This window comes from Armigeres subalbatus, chromosome 2 (assembly GCF_024139115.2).
Source record: "Armigeres subalbatus isolate Guangzhou_Male chromosome 2, GZ_Asu_2, whole genome shotgun sequence".
NCBI lineage: Eukaryota > Metazoa > Arthropoda > Insecta > Diptera > Culicidae > Armigeres > Armigeres subalbatus.
The window spans coordinates 195,290,602-195,306,308 of NC_085140.1; the positions used below are offsets into that span (position 1 = coordinate 195,290,602).

The window sequence follows — 15,707 nt, forward strand, 5'->3', positions numbered from 1 at the left end:
TACTCGAAAAATGCTGCGAATCAACTGCAAGCTTTCACTGATGCTGACTGGGGAAACGATGTGGATACAAGGCGCTCTACTAGTGCATATGTATTTATAAAAACCCAGATTAATCCACCTAGCGGCGATGGTGCCTTTCTCGTGCATCGTAAAATGTACTGAAAAAAATCACATAGGAAATGTCAAAAAAGCACTTTAGGGGGATAGATCGCATATTTTCTATCATTTTGCATGTTTTTGCATTAATTACTATGCATTTCCACCATTCTTGAAAAAAAAAAAATTTTTTTGATTTTGATATTTTTTTTCCAAGGGGACCCTTGGGAAAAAACAATGATTTTCAATAATTCGAAATGCAATGTCCTATCAGGCCAATTTTCAGTAGCAAACAATGGGACCGCATTTCCCGTCGAATGCAACTTGTTGCGAGTAAATCGGGTAATGCTAAGTTCCAAAAAGTGTGTCTACAAAATTTGTACACATACACACACACACACACACATAAATACATACACACAAACAGACATCACCTCAATTCGTCGAGCCGAGTCGATTGGTATACAACACTATGGGTCTCCGAGCCTTCTATCAAAAGTTTGGTTTTGGAGTGAAATTATAGCCTTTACGTATACGTAGTATACGAGAAAGGCAAAAACGGAGGAGCTGTGGCTTGGAGTTCGCGTAAACAACCCACTGTGGCGCTTTCTACCACTGAAGCTGAGTATATGGCACTTTCGGCTGCAACTCAAGAGGCCATTTGGTGGAGAGGCTTTATTGCTGAATTGGAAGGTAACTTATCGCCAATCCAAGTCAATTGTGACAATCAAAGTGCCATCAGTCTAGCGGAAAAGGAAATGGGATATTCCCCTAGAAGTAAACATATAGACATTAGGCACCACTTTGTACGAGAGCAAGTAGAACAGAAAACTATCAAATTGATGCACGTTGCATCCAATGATCAGTTAGCTGATATTCTCACAAAAGCTGTACCCGCCCCCAAGTTAATGGAAGCAAGGACATCTCTAGGAGTTATTAAATTATAGCTTAAGGGGGGATGTTAAGTTATAGTAAGCCATGAATTTTGTAAACGCCAATAAATCATTATCTATTCAAACCTGTTCACAATCAGACGTATCTTTACTAACACATTTCATCCCATCAATTTCAGCCTTTCGATTCGTTTCAGCCTTCTGATACTTTCAGCCTTTTGAGTTCAGCCTTATGAGCATTCAGCCTTATGTGTTTCAGCCTTTCGTAGGACACCCGAATAACTAATCTTTCACCATACATGAGGCATTTAGCAACAACGGAAAGGCATTTACGACGTAGGAAAAACTGCTGGATTCCAGGATGTTTTCTTTCTTTGATGGCCAATTTTCGTTGACATAGCGGATGACTTGTTGTATGCATATCACTTCTGGTTGTCCCCTGAATAACCTTGAATGAGAGGGGGAATGTTTGCAATATTTCATTGATGATGATTCTAACATTGCATTGTGCTCTAGTTCAAGTGAGGCAATCACGTAATTTTCTTCGGGGCGAACAAGATTATTGATAAGCCTCGACAAGACATCGATATGACCAAAACTGTCCGTGGACACGTAGGGTAACTGTACCAGTTTTGGTCAGTTTCTTGCATAATTCCAAAAGTAAAGCAATTTTCGAGGGTTTTATTAGCTCTAACAAAAGATATATCGCTTATCTTCCTTCGCTGTTGAAATTGATCGACATTTTTTTGGAAAATATGCATTTTTCGGGGTTGGCCAAATTAGACACTAAGGTTTAAATTTAGAAAATAGTGAGGTCAGTATCATGCCGCCGAAAACGTCGCCGCTACCGGTTAAAACTATGACGAACTCCGTCGAAAACTATGACTATTGAACTGGCACACTGTAGAAGCAGATTGGATTATGTAATAGAAAAAAAAGTCATTTCCAATCATTATTATAAAGGGATAATACGGTAATACGATAGTAATTGAATAATTACAACAAATAGTCTAAATATTCTCATTTCTGAAATATCATATGATTTTCCGATATATCGATATTTTCATTCCAATATATCGGTGATATCGATACTTTGATTCAATTATCGTATCGAATCAAATATCGATATTTTGAAGTATCGGAACGTCCATACCCCCACACGATGTTTCAACTCTACGTTTGACATGGAAAATATGCTAGGGAGATGCGTACGCTCAGGCAGCCATTGGATCAATTGCTAAAGGTCGATACCAAGTTCGAAAGGTCTTCCGCCTGTCAGAAGTCTTTTGACCGTTTTCGAGAATTGCTACAATCACTGCTGCTGCTCACTCATTTCAATCCCTTTCACATGAAATTCCCTGCAATTTCGACAGGAAATTCTCTTCGATTTTCACGGGTCAATGCAAATTCTCTAGTTGTTAAAACTATTTGTGATGGCAGCGCACACCTCACACCATTCGCGATAAAATCATCTTAATCATTAAAAATACGGAGTTTCAGATCCATTTTAAAGTATTTTCCTTCACAAAGTACAATGCAATTGTTATTTTTGTGTTACTTTGTTCTGATTCAATATATCGATATCGATATGACCGATATATTGAAAGCAATATATCGAAACAAAAATATCGATATTCCGATATATCGGAAGTATCGAAACGTCCCTATGTGGGGGTGGCATGTTGATAATAGCTGCCACCTTATCTGGGTCAGGTCTAATGCCTTCTGCATCCAGTATTTGATCCAAATATTTCACTTGAGTTGTATCCCAAAACTGCATTTTTCGATTCGCACCGTGGAACCGAATTCCTATAGGCGAGTGAGCACTTTTTGCAGATTTTGTTGATGCTTCTCCTTCTTTCGTCCACGAACCAAAACGTCATCCAAATAACCAACGGCAAAGTCGAGACCAGCAAGCATATTGTCCATTATCAGTGGCTCAAATTAGTATGGAAAAAACTTTCTTGGGCCCTTTCATTCGGATCTATTTGATGACAAAATTTCAGCCAAATCGGTCAACTTGTTGGAAGTTTGTATGCAAAAATGTATGCAGAAACATCCAAAAACAGAGAATTGCAGTTAGACAGCACAATTGACGATGAAGAACTATGATACTTATTCAGATCTTGTAGAATTGAATACAGAATGTTTTGCCGAAAACCGCCAATAGATTAGTGTTTGCTCGGCGAAGTTATTACAGGGTGGCCACTGAAATTCGATTTTCAAATTCCCGGTTTTTTCCCGCTTTTCCCGATAATTTTTGTAAATTTTTCCCGGTTTTTATTTGACATGAGAAAAAACAGGGTGAGAGTTTTTAAGCTTTAATTGGGTGTTTTATTTCCTGATCAAACCGGAGGTCAGTTTTATATTGAAGCGACTGATATTTTGTAAAGAACCTTTGAAATAGATACATTAAATTACCAACAACGTGTATTGCGAAATGCTTTAATCAACAGGCACACTTAAATTGTGCGCTTCGTGTCCATGTAATGTTAGTGTCGACAGGCATTTAATCAATATGGTAATACCACATAAGCACCTTATTACAAAGATATTATTCTTTTATTGGTTGCAAAGTTGCAAAGTGGTCGTAAGTTTCTGACGGAACCAATGGACATTGCATGCCAGTTTAGTTTTATTTTTATTTCTTAGAGCATAATGATCGCAGAAAGCAGTAAAAACGTATAGTATCTTAAAGTACAGCTGAACTATTTGATCTTATTCAGACTATTTCAAAGATCTTCCTAAGAAGCTGACGAAGTTTTTCAAATTTTCGCAAAATTATGTGAGGAAAGACACAATTATCTCTTCAAATCAATGTTTTGCCTTTCTTGTACAACCTTGTTGTACCAGAAGGCTATAATTTCAATCCAAAAGTCAAATTTAGATAGGAGGCTCGGAGACCCATAGTGTTATATATTTAGCTTAGCAATGAAGTAAGTAAAGCCATAGTCATTGGTATTACTTTTTAAAAAAGCACAAAATTATATAACAACTAATTTGAACACAGCTTAATCTGACGACCCAAATCTTTATTATTTAATCAATTTTACATTTAAAATTTCTAGAATTTGGTTTTCTAATTTTCAGTTCTATCCTTAAAAATAACATCTTGAATTAATTATAAACAAGTTATGCAGAAATGTGTATTTCAATAGTATGGGAGCCCCCTTCTAGAGAGGGAGGGAACTTGAACCATCGTAGAAACATTTCTTGTCTTCAAAAACCTCGACATGTCTACTTTGGGTCCATTTGCTCGAAAAATTTTCGAGTTATGCAAATATTTGCGTTTCATTTGTACGGAAACCCCCCTTTCTAAAGCGAGTAGATGCCTCGAACCCATCATGAAAACCTTCACCGGCCCAAAAAATCGTTGTATACAAATTTTTAGGTCGATCGGTGTTGTAGTGTCCGTAGCTTACTTGGTTAACCAGTCTAGCATACTGAGGGTCGTGTGTTCGAGTTCCATGGTTGGCTCCAATACATTTTTCAAATCAAAATATTCCACATAATGTACATATTCACATCTGAGTTGTCAGAACAGTAAATTAATGTCCAAGTCGGTGGCCTTATACTTGGAAAATAGGCAAATAATTTTGATTGAACTGAACATTTATGATATATGTCACTCGAAAATGATATCAAAATGATCTAGTGGCAATACAAACTGGATTGGGAAAAAGGTCTACCTATTTTTCGTACCTCACACATACCATGTACTGAAATCAAAAATAATTCAATTAGAATGCGACTGAGTAATGAACATTAAATAATAAATCTGATGAATTTTGAATGTAACTTGACGAAGAATTATTTTTTCCCGGTGACTTCAATTTCCCGTTTTCTTCCCGCTTTTCCCGATTTTTTCCCGGTTCGGTGGCCACCCTGTATTAGAATTTCTCTGATATGGAGTTTGAGCAAATTTCGTTTCTTTTACCTTTGAAAAGAAATAAATTCACCCCTACAACACTCCGGTTGCCCGCCTGGGAAGCAGTGTTACGATTAGGGTTTTTAGTACCGATCCTTTTTGGCAAGTCCCGGTACTACGGTACTGAACCCCTCAGTACCGGGAGTACCGGGAAAATACCGGTACTGGAAGAATTTTTTTTAGAAAATCATTAAAATCAATAAAAAGTCAGAATTCAATGGTAACGATTCAAACTTTATTCATTTCTTTGTATGTATTCAACACTTGTCTTGGGGCTTGTCCTTATCCTTGAAATATGCTTTTAAAACGCACAGCATATTCAATGTTTCGTCAGACATACGGGATCGTATTTTAGTAGCGAAGCTTCCAGAAACAGAGAAATCTCTTTCTGAGTCTACAGAAGTAGGGCGAACTGTTGCTAGTGAATCATGAAGCATTGACAAGTACTTTCCTTTAAGCTTTTTCTGAGTCGTTTTAAGTTAACTCTTGTCTTACAATCTTTATGAATCCTGGTACAGTAATCGAACTAACAGGAACACTCTTGCCTCAAGCGGGGCGATTTGGAAAAATAATGATGAAGTGTGACGATTTTTTTGGGATGTGACAATGTCGTTGCGGTTTGATTGTCTTGAGGTACGTCATCGGACGTTTGTCCTAATTGATTGTCGCTGTCGTCACTGGCAAAGAAATCTTTTGCTGGCAAGGATAGGGCTCTAAATATCAACGAAGGAAAAATGAGTACGTTTTGACAGATAGGGGACGATAACAAAGGGAACCGCAGCGACAATCGTCCTTTATAGTTTATTAACTCTATTGTCAAGTGTTTGAAATTTTAGTAAAAAAATTAATATCTTTCTTACTAGCTGCTGCATTCAAAAAATGTGGTTTTAACCATAAGAAGTTTTAACCAAAACTTTTTCCTTAGTACCGAAAATACCGGTACTTTCATTAAGCCAGTACCGGTATTTCGGTACCGAAAATTGGTCGGTACTCCCGGGAATTCCGGTACCGGTACTCCCGGTACTAAAACCCTAGTTACGATAGACGGGGATACCTTCGAGGTGGTCGAGGAATTCGTCTACCTCGGATCCTTGCTAACGGCTGACAACAACGTTAGTCGTGAAATACGAAGGCGCATCATCTGTGGAAGTCGGGCCTACTACGGACTCCAGAAAAAACTGCGGTCGAAAAAGATTCGCCACCACACCAAATGTGTCATGTACAAGACGCTAATAGGACCGGTTGTCCTCTACGGACATGAAACATGGACAATGCTCGGGGAGGACTTGCAAGCACTCGGAGTATTCGAGAGACAGGTGCTTATGACCATCTTTGGCGGTGTGCAAGAAGACGGTGTGTGGCGGCGAAGAATGAACCATGAGCTCGCCCAGCTCTATGGCGAACCCAGTATCCAGAAGGTAGCTAAAGCCGGAAGGGTACGATGGACAGGACATGTTGCAAGAATGCCGGACAGCAACCCTGCAAAGATGGTGTTCGCTTCCGATCCGGCAGGTACGAGACGGAGTGGAGCGCAGCGAGCGAGATGGGCAGACCAGATGCAAAACGACTTGGCGAGCGTGGGGCGTATCCGAGGATGGAGAGATGCAGCCTCGAACCGTTGTTGTGGCGAACCCGGGTTGTGGCGTCAAATTGTTGATTCAGTGTTATCTGTTTAGATGTAGACTAACGCTAAATAAATGAAATGAACACTCCGGTAAAATGCTAATATCTTTTCCTAATGAACTCTAATATTTTCGCGGTTTTCAGCATAACATTCTTTATTTAATTCTACAAGAACTGAATGAGTATCATAATTTTTCATTGTAAAATGTGCCGTCTAACTGCAAATCACTGTTTTTCGATGTTTCTGCATACATTTTTGCATATGAACTTCCAACGAGTTTAGCGAGTTTGGAATTTTGTCCAGAACATCAGGGCATCATATAGAACCGAATAAGAGCCCATCAAACCAATCGAAAAAAGTTTTTTTCATACTAATTTGAGCCACCCTAATTTATCTATTTCAGCTTCTTAGCTAATGATTTACAAAATTTGTATTTCATTTGCTGTATACATCAGTTCGAAGCCACCAGCCAGTAGCTCCCGCAATAATGACTTTTTACTGAGTTCTCGGTAGCGATTACTGAGATTTTGTCAAAATGTTTGCCGAAATCTCGGCTGTTGGATTTTTGGCATTCGAAAAACTTTAAAATTTAAGTTTGTGGGTAGTCTAGGCTTGTACCATCTATTAATTATGCTCATAAAAGTACAAACTAATGTTCAAACCAATTTCTATATATTTTTACAGGAAACAAATGGAAACGGAGAAATGATATTTGCAAATTCCATGGAAATTATACTTCATATGCTACATCTAAAATGGTGACAGATAGTGTTAACTAGATGAAAAATCCTAATCCTGCCGGGTAACTAAAACGGACAAACGAACTGTTAACAAGCATCGCAAAGTTAAGTAATCAATAGGCAACAATGACATATAGCAGACCTCTTTTGCTATTTAAGAGTATTTGATTCGTTTTCACACGACAGCTCAACAGCGACTTGTAGAAGAAGAAGCAAAATAAATTGACTTCACGAAACGTGAAAAAAAAATCCAATATCCTGATCCTGATGCAAGTGTTTAGATGTCTGTGTGAATTTAATATCTAAACAGATAGGCACGACATTTTCCCTGTATGATAAGTGAAGAATACCTATTAAAAACGCAGACTAGAAATACACTTACACAACTAGAAATCGAAGACTGCATAATTTCTTACTATTGATATGTAGAGTATGATGGAGCAAGACGTTTCGCGTAAAAAGTTCAGATCCTCGAAAATCCAAAATATAATGTTATTTTAAAACAGTTGAGAGTTCTTTCTTAAATTACGTAACGCTAAATTTGATGATTTTGGATCCCCATCCTCCCCGTTGTAACACTTTTTGTAAGGAAGCTTTATTTCTTGTATGGATCCTAACGTAATTTGTGAAAGGCCCCTAAAATCAGATACGGAGCTCAAATTTTCTTAAACTACTGAATATGCAAACAATTTAAATTCGTAATTTCGTCATTGATAACACAGAACAGGTATAACATAAAGAGTCGTCTCTAATAGCCTATTCAGATTGCGCCATTTATTCAAGTTTCTTTCTCATATTTAAATCGATAATTATTATAATAAAAAGCGTAATCTAAATATGTAGGCTATAATTCCAACATGGTATGCTGGCTGAGTAATATACTCAATTAAGTTGAAAACCGGAATAGGGGACTAGCGAAGTTGGATTTTTCTCGTAATCCGTACGTTAAACCTATAACTTCGCTAGTGGCGCGCTAGTCTAATTAGGGCCTAATTAGACTAGCGCACTACTAGCGAAGTTAGGTTTAACGTACGGATTGCGAGAAAAATCCAATTTCGATAGTCCCCCATTTCGGTTTTCAACTTGACTAGCGATATAACCTCTTTTGTTGCAACGAATAGATTTTGTTGGTACTCTACGTTTACTTACTACCGCCATCTGGTGCGTGATTTGATTTATGTGTAATATCTGCTTGTCTGTTGTGATTAATTAAAGTTTAAAAAAAAATTTAAATCTAAGATTTCTCACCATTTTTTTTGAATTTGTTGATAAAATGTTTCTGAGAAAAAGAAGAATTTTTCCACTAGACTTGCAAAAGGATCATGAGCACAGGCGATTCACCTTGCCCCACCTTACTTCTAGGACAAATCAATACAGAAAATAGATACCTAAAATAGTCTCTCAATCGTCGAAAATATGGAAGATGAACAAGTTCAATTACAGTACACCATACAACAATAAATAACCGTTTCCTATACACATTTAGATTTTGTATTTGAAAGAGCAGACCGGAAATTGAACGCAGGTAGGATAGGTTCCTCCAATATACATTACATTGTATTCCTATAACAAAGTGAAAGCATTTTAGGCATTCAGTCAGGTATTTAAAGGTACATAGCAACAAGCAAGTAGATTTGGGATAGCAGTTATAACGGTAGGATTTGTTAAGTTCATTCTGATTAATCATTAGACTATTTTATTGTAGAGTTTATGTTTCGCCTTATAATGACCTAATAGTTACAGTCCGTGACTGGCATTCAGTTATTTTATCAGTGTTGTCATATTGGTACAATAGATTCATGCAAATTTCTTGGAACTCCGGTAAAGGATTCATAACATTTTGTTTCTAGTGAGAAGCTCAAAGTTGTAAGAAAACTATTGTTTAACGACAAGAGAAAAATAAAGGAATTGATATTTCAATCGATGGTTTTTTTTACATTATTTTCTTTATACTGCGGTGCATAATTATGGGTTACTTATCCGGAACTGAAAATCTGATTGAGCATTTATCGGTTCGCCATGGTAGGAAAGGCTCACATAAACTTTTTTTTTCTATGTTACATGTAGAGGGTTGGAGACAGCCGATAATCGTCCGAGTATCAACATCCAAAACCAGCCCCCCTTCAACACGTTGTAGGTAGCGCAACCCTGACAAGGTAGCCTAACAACGTTTTTACAGTTGCTACATTTGCGAAGACAGGCAAAAGTCGAGCAAACAGAAATTGTACGGCAACATACCCGGAAACAAAAAGGACAAAGATTGAAAAGTCGGAACATGGAACTTAAAAACTTTGTCAGACTTCTGGTTCGTGAGCTGCAAAAAGTGACAAGAATTGTCAAATAAATGTCGTGGGATTGCAATTACTAATTTGCTAATAACATTTTTAGGAAGTTATTAACAATTCGGATTTTTGGATTAACATTAAATGCCCAAATGATCCTAGAGCATTGTCGAACAGATCATTGTTCTTAATACAAAATCAAAGCCACGAGAGCGAAATTTTAAAAAAGTCACGGAATGTCATGACTTTAATGTCTTATTTATTTATTACCAGACTAAGGCCGGAGTGGCCTGTGCAATACCTAAAAGTCTTCTCCATTCAGCTCGGTCCATGGCTGCACGTCGCCAACCACGCAGTCTGCGTAGGGTCCGCAATTCGTCCGCCACCTGATCGATCCACTTTGCCCGCTGTGTACCTCGCTTTCTTGTTTCCGTCGGATCGATGTCAAGAACCATTTTCACCGGATTACTGTCCGACATTCTGGCTAAGTGCTCGGCCCAACGCAGTCTTCAGATTTTCGCGGTAATAACGATGGAAGATTCTCTCAACAGCTGATGCAACACGGGTTTCATTAACCTTCTCCACGTACCATCCGCCATCTGCACGCCGCCATAGATAGTACGCAACACTTTCCTTTCGAAAACTCCCAGAGCGCGTTGGTCCTCGTTGGTAGAGAATTACCGGTCTAATAAGCGTTTTGTAGATAGTCAATTTTGTACGGCGGCGAACTCTATTCGATCGAAACGTTTTGCGGAGTCCAAAGTACGTACGATTTCCTGCCATGATGCGTCTCCGAATTTCTCTGCTAGTATCGTTATCGGCGGTCACCAGTTAGCCCAAGTACACGAATTCTTCAATCACCTCGATTTCGTCACCACCGATAGAAACTCGTGGTGGGTGGCTTACATTGACCTCTATTGAGCCTCTTCCTATCATGTACTTCGTCTTCGACGTATTGTTGACTTTTCAGTCTGATGTAGGCTTCCTCCAACCTCTCAAAGTTACGTGCCATTATATCAATGTCGTCGGCGAAACCAAATAACTGGACGGACTTCGTGAAAATCGTACCACTCGTGTAAATCCCTGCCCTTCGTATTACTTCCTCCAAAGCGATGTTGAATAGCAGACACGAAAGACCATCACCTTGCCGTAACCCTCTGCGCGTTTCGAAGGGATTCGAGAATGCCCCTGAAACTCGAACTACGCACATCACACGATCCATCGTCGCCTTGATCAGCCGTATCAGATTATCCGGAAATCCGTTTTCGTGCATTTGCTGCCATAGCTGGTCCCGATCGATTGTATCATATGCGGCTTTGAAGTCGATAAATAGATGATGTGTGGGCACGTTGTATTCGCAGCATTTCTGCAATACCTGACGTACGGCGAACACCTGGTCTGTGGTACAGTAGACGTTCGATAACTGCAAGTCATTTAACTGTAATGCTTTTTAACTGCAATTCGATAATTGCAACAATTTTGCAGTTATCGGACCGCTAAACTTCAAACTGATGTCAGACTCAATGACAGCTGCACATTTAGATGCACTTTTATTGCATCTGACGTCGATTGACAACCGTTTGACGTCTAGAATGCATTGCAGTTATCGAACGGCATTCGTTAACTGAAAAGTAAACATTTTGCAGTTATCGAACGGTTACTGTAGAGCGTTCGCCCATAAATCCCGCCTGGTACTGCCCCACGAACTCTCTTGCAATTGGTGTTAGTCGGCGGCATAACATTTGGGAGAGTACCTTGTAGGCGGCGTTCAGCAATGTTATTGCTACAATCCAGCTTATCGCCCTTTTTGTAGATGGGACACACGACACCTTCCATTCATTCCTGCGGCAGAACCTCATCCTCCCAAACCTTGGTAATTACCCAGTGCAGTGCTCTAGCCAGCCACTACCGTGTTTGAACAGCTCTCCTGGTAGTTGGTCAACTCCAGGGGCTATGTTGTTTTTCAGCCGGCCGATCCCTTCCTGGATTTCCTGAACATTTGGAGTCGGAAGTCGCATGTCCATACCACGGTTCATTTCCATACCGCCATCGTTGTCGGCCACATCGCCATTCAGGTGCTCTTCGTAGTCCTTCCGCCACCTTTGGATCACTTCACGCTCGTTTGTAAGAAGGTTCCCGTTTATGTCCTTACACATATCGGGCTGTGGCACGTGGCCCTTACGTGAACGGTTTAACTTCTCATAGAACTTTCGTGCGTTATTAGCGCGGTACAGTTGCTCCGTCTCTTCACGGTCTCGATCTTCCTGCTGGCGCTTTTTTCTCCGAAAAATCGAGTTTTGTCTGTTCCGCGCCCGTTTGTATCGTGCCTCGTTCGCCCTCGTGCGGTGTTGCAGCAATCTCGCCCATGCTGCATTCTTCTCCTCAACTAACTGCTCACATTCGCCGTCATACCAGTCGTTTCTCGGATGCCTAGTGCAGCGGTTGCGTTGCTTCCAATGGCGGATCGAATATCTCTCCAGCCATCTTCAAGAGACGCTGCGCCTAGCTGCTGTTCCGTTGGGAGTGCCACTTCCAGCTGCTGCGCGTAGTTTTGGGCTAGTCTAAGGTCTTGTAGCCACCCAATGTTTAGTTGCGGCGGACGACTCCGACGCGTGTTGTGCATACCGTCGAAAGTTTTGAGCGCAGACATATTGCAACGAGGTAGTGGTCGGATTCAATATTCGCACTGCGGTAAGTGCGTACGTTCGTGATATCGGAGAAGAATTTACCGTCGATTTGGTTTTTCTTTACTTGATAAGGTAATTTCCATGTGGAGTTCAGTGCGAGATTTCTCTTGTTTCGGACAGCAGAACGACGGCGCGATCGACCGAAATATTGTGTTCTGCTTTGCGCGGCCGGTAATAAAGATCAGTTCAGTGCGAGATTTCTCTTGTTTCGGACAGCAGAACGATGGCGCGATCGGCCGAAATAGTGTGTTCTGCTTTGCGCGGCCAGTAATAAAAATCAGTTCAGTGCGAGATTTCTCTTGTTTCGCACAGCAGCACCACGGCGCGATCGGGATAAATATTGTGTTCTGCTTTGCGCGGCCGGTAATAAAAATCAGTTCAGTGCGAGATTTCTCTTGTTTCGGACAGCCAGGGTTGTTACGACTACGCGGATTTCAAGATTTTCGCGGATTTCGCGGTTTTCGCGGATTTGGCGCGGATTTACATAACGATTTTGGGGTTTCGCGCGGATTTAGTTTTAGGAAAAAAAATTAATACACAGGATTTTGTTTTTACACGATTTTTTTTCGTTCGTATTTTTGATCGTGTTGCTTCAACTTACTACCAAAATCTTCGCAACATGTTTCAAAAAATCCAGAATAAATCAAAGAAAAATCACATGACAATTAATATGCGTTAAGCATTTAGGATGAGTGTAAAATTGAAAAAATGTAAATCGTGTAAAAACAGAATCCAGTGTAAATGAAATGCTAGATCTAAGGATATTTATTTGAAAATTAGTTTTATTAGTTAAATCTAGATGGACTTTATTTTTCGAATATGTCCAAGCCCTTATCGAAAGGTATGTATTAAACTCTTAAGCATTCTTTAAACAAATGTTATGAAGAGAAGGACGCCACTAGTTGCCATATTTAATCCATACTGAAACATCGCAAAACATTGAAGGACATGAAAACCCATTTTCGCCTTGTCAATTTCTTTGTAATTCCAAGTTATTCGTTAGTTTCTGATTGTTTATTTCTTGTCAGGAATTCCTTAATAGTGTTAGAACATTTTATATTGCTCTCATGACATTCATCTAGAACAAATAAGGGTTTATACAACATTAGAAAACACAAAAATGTTCTTTGATTTGATGCCTCATTTTAATATGTGCTCCCGCAGAAAGTCGTTCAAAAATTAGAAGATGATTCTCAAAAGTTATTTCTGAAGGTTTTTGGCGATATTTTTGGATAACTCCGATGGCATTTTTACAGGATTATCAACGAAGAAACATCCTAAAAAAAATTTCTCAAGCACTCTATGAGGATCCTTGTAAATAATTTTCCACAACCTAAAGATGATTTTTGCAGCATTTAAAATCCAAAAAATTATAAAGAATTTTTTGGAGGAACTTCCGCGGAATTTCTTCAATTTCTGCAAAAATTTCCAAAGCGATATTCGCAGGAATTCATGAAGAGATTTCCGCAAATAGGCTCTGAAGATTTTCCGCAGGTTATTATTGAAGAATTTCCAAGAAAATTTCTGAGGTACTCGGAGAAGTTTTCGCAGATATTCTCGGAGATTTTGGCTGAAATTATGGTATGATCAAAAAATTACAAATTAATTTCCACTAAAAATGTTGTCGGAATATATGCTTGAACTCTTAGAGAAACTTGTTGCAAGAATCAAAGGACAATAAGCACAAATAACCTACTATTTTTTTTCTAAAGTTCACGCAAATTATTCTACCGAATTCCCAAAGTAATTTCTGCTGAAAATTCTGAAAAAAAATCTCAGAAAATTCCGAAGGAATTTACGCTTGAAACTCAGTTTTCTGACTGGAAAATCAACGGAGTTTGAGCAACCACGGTAGATTTTGTATCATTTGTTTCTTGAAACGAATTCAAATAATTGTTTTACAGACGTTTTGTTTAAAACCGGAGCTGCATTGTCAAATTCCTTAATCTGTACGCAAGTTTGTCTTGTGATCAATAATTACACCAAAGTTGCATAATTCAGAAGGAATTACGGTTTTGGCAGATTTATTATTGTTTGCCAAATTTATCTATAATCAATCATGATCAAATATGACCTGAACATTCTTTGTATATCAATGTGTCTTGTGCCGAATTTTACAAAGTTCGATCAACAAAACAATCAACTGACAATATCCATTATGCTACGTACACACCAGTCAAGCAGTTCGACGAACATTGACTCCACCCCCAAGAAAACGCTTCGGTTGCTGCTTTGTTGGAACGTGTGTGAAGTTGTTCGAACAACCATTTGACAGTTGGCGGCTCGGTTGGAAAAAATTAAAACGGTTTGATTTTGGTTTGAGTTGTCGGGGGTGGAGTCAAGGTTCGCCGAATATGTTTGAGCATTTGTAGTGAAGTTGCACAAACCCCCATATATTTTTTGATGGTTGGTGCTCGAGTTGGTGCTTCGGTCGTTCGTGTGTGATATTGTTGGTCGAATAAATTGATTGTTCGTGTCGGTGTTGATAAAAATTGATGAATGTTTGAATAAACGGGAGGTGGAGTCAATGTTGGTCGAACTGCTTGACCGTGTGTACGTTCCATTATACAAAACATGCCAAAACCATCATCTCATTTCAAATTTTCAAAACGACTTATCTGCCTTTGTAAACAAAGATTCAAACGTCGATTTGACGAATTTAAAGGCACTCCTACGCAAACGGACACCATCATCAGATAGCAGACGCCTTTACCTATGTGTTGATGGTGTTGGTTTGCATGGGAGTGCTATCAGATTTGTCAAATCGACGTTTGAATCTTTGTTTACAAAAGCAGATATTTCAGGTAAATTCGATATTGATTTGAAAAGCGGTGCTTATTGAAATAGCTTCGGCTGTTTAGTTCTTGTTCACTTAGCTTCAGTACTTCTAGTAATGAATAGGACCATCTAGAGTGGTTGTAATACCCCGGGTAGAAGCTGTGATATTAATATCAATACATGATATGAACTTGTTTGAAATAAGAATAAAAATAACAAGCGAAAATATAAAAAAATGCACCGAAATATCATAAAAATATCAGGTTTTGCCATTAACAAGTACTTATCAATATCTTGAGCTATTAGTTGGTTCTTGGTAATAGCAAAACCTGATATGTTTATGATATTTCGGTGCAATTTTTGTTATTTTCGCTTGTTATTTTACTCTTATTTCAAACAAGTTCATATCATTTTTTGTTATCAATATCAATTGTTTACTGTTAATGAGCTATTATCGTCTACCCGGGACTAACTGCGGGTTACTCAGTATGTAGAGGAAATGCTAATAGAATGCTTAATTGAAAAGCAGGCTAAGTTCCTGCTGGAATGTATAATCATTGAAGAATAAGAATTATAAAAAACGAACTTAAAAAGAAGACGTTCAGTAAATTTTTATTTTTTTAGAATTTAGTTTTAAGTCGCGCGGAATTGTCGCGAAATGGATTTGATGTCGCGCAGA

General features: G+C 38.8%; 1 protein-coding gene across 1 annotated transcript in view; it reads left to right on the plus strand.

Annotated features, from left to right (window-relative positions):
- LOC134211455 (tyrosine-protein phosphatase non-receptor type 61F-like) overlaps nucleotides 1-9,201 on the plus strand; it is a 60,387-nt gene extending 51,186 nt beyond the window's left edge. The window contains exon 7 of the mRNA XM_062688323.1: nucleotides 7,226-9,201. Within this exon, the coding sequence (XP_062544307.1) occupies nucleotides 7,226-7,250 (25 nt within the window). The 3' untranslated portion in view covers nucleotides 7,251-9,201. The remainder of the gene's footprint in view (nucleotides 1-7,225) is intronic.
- The last annotated feature ends 6,506 nt before the right edge of the window (nucleotides 9,202-15,707 follow it).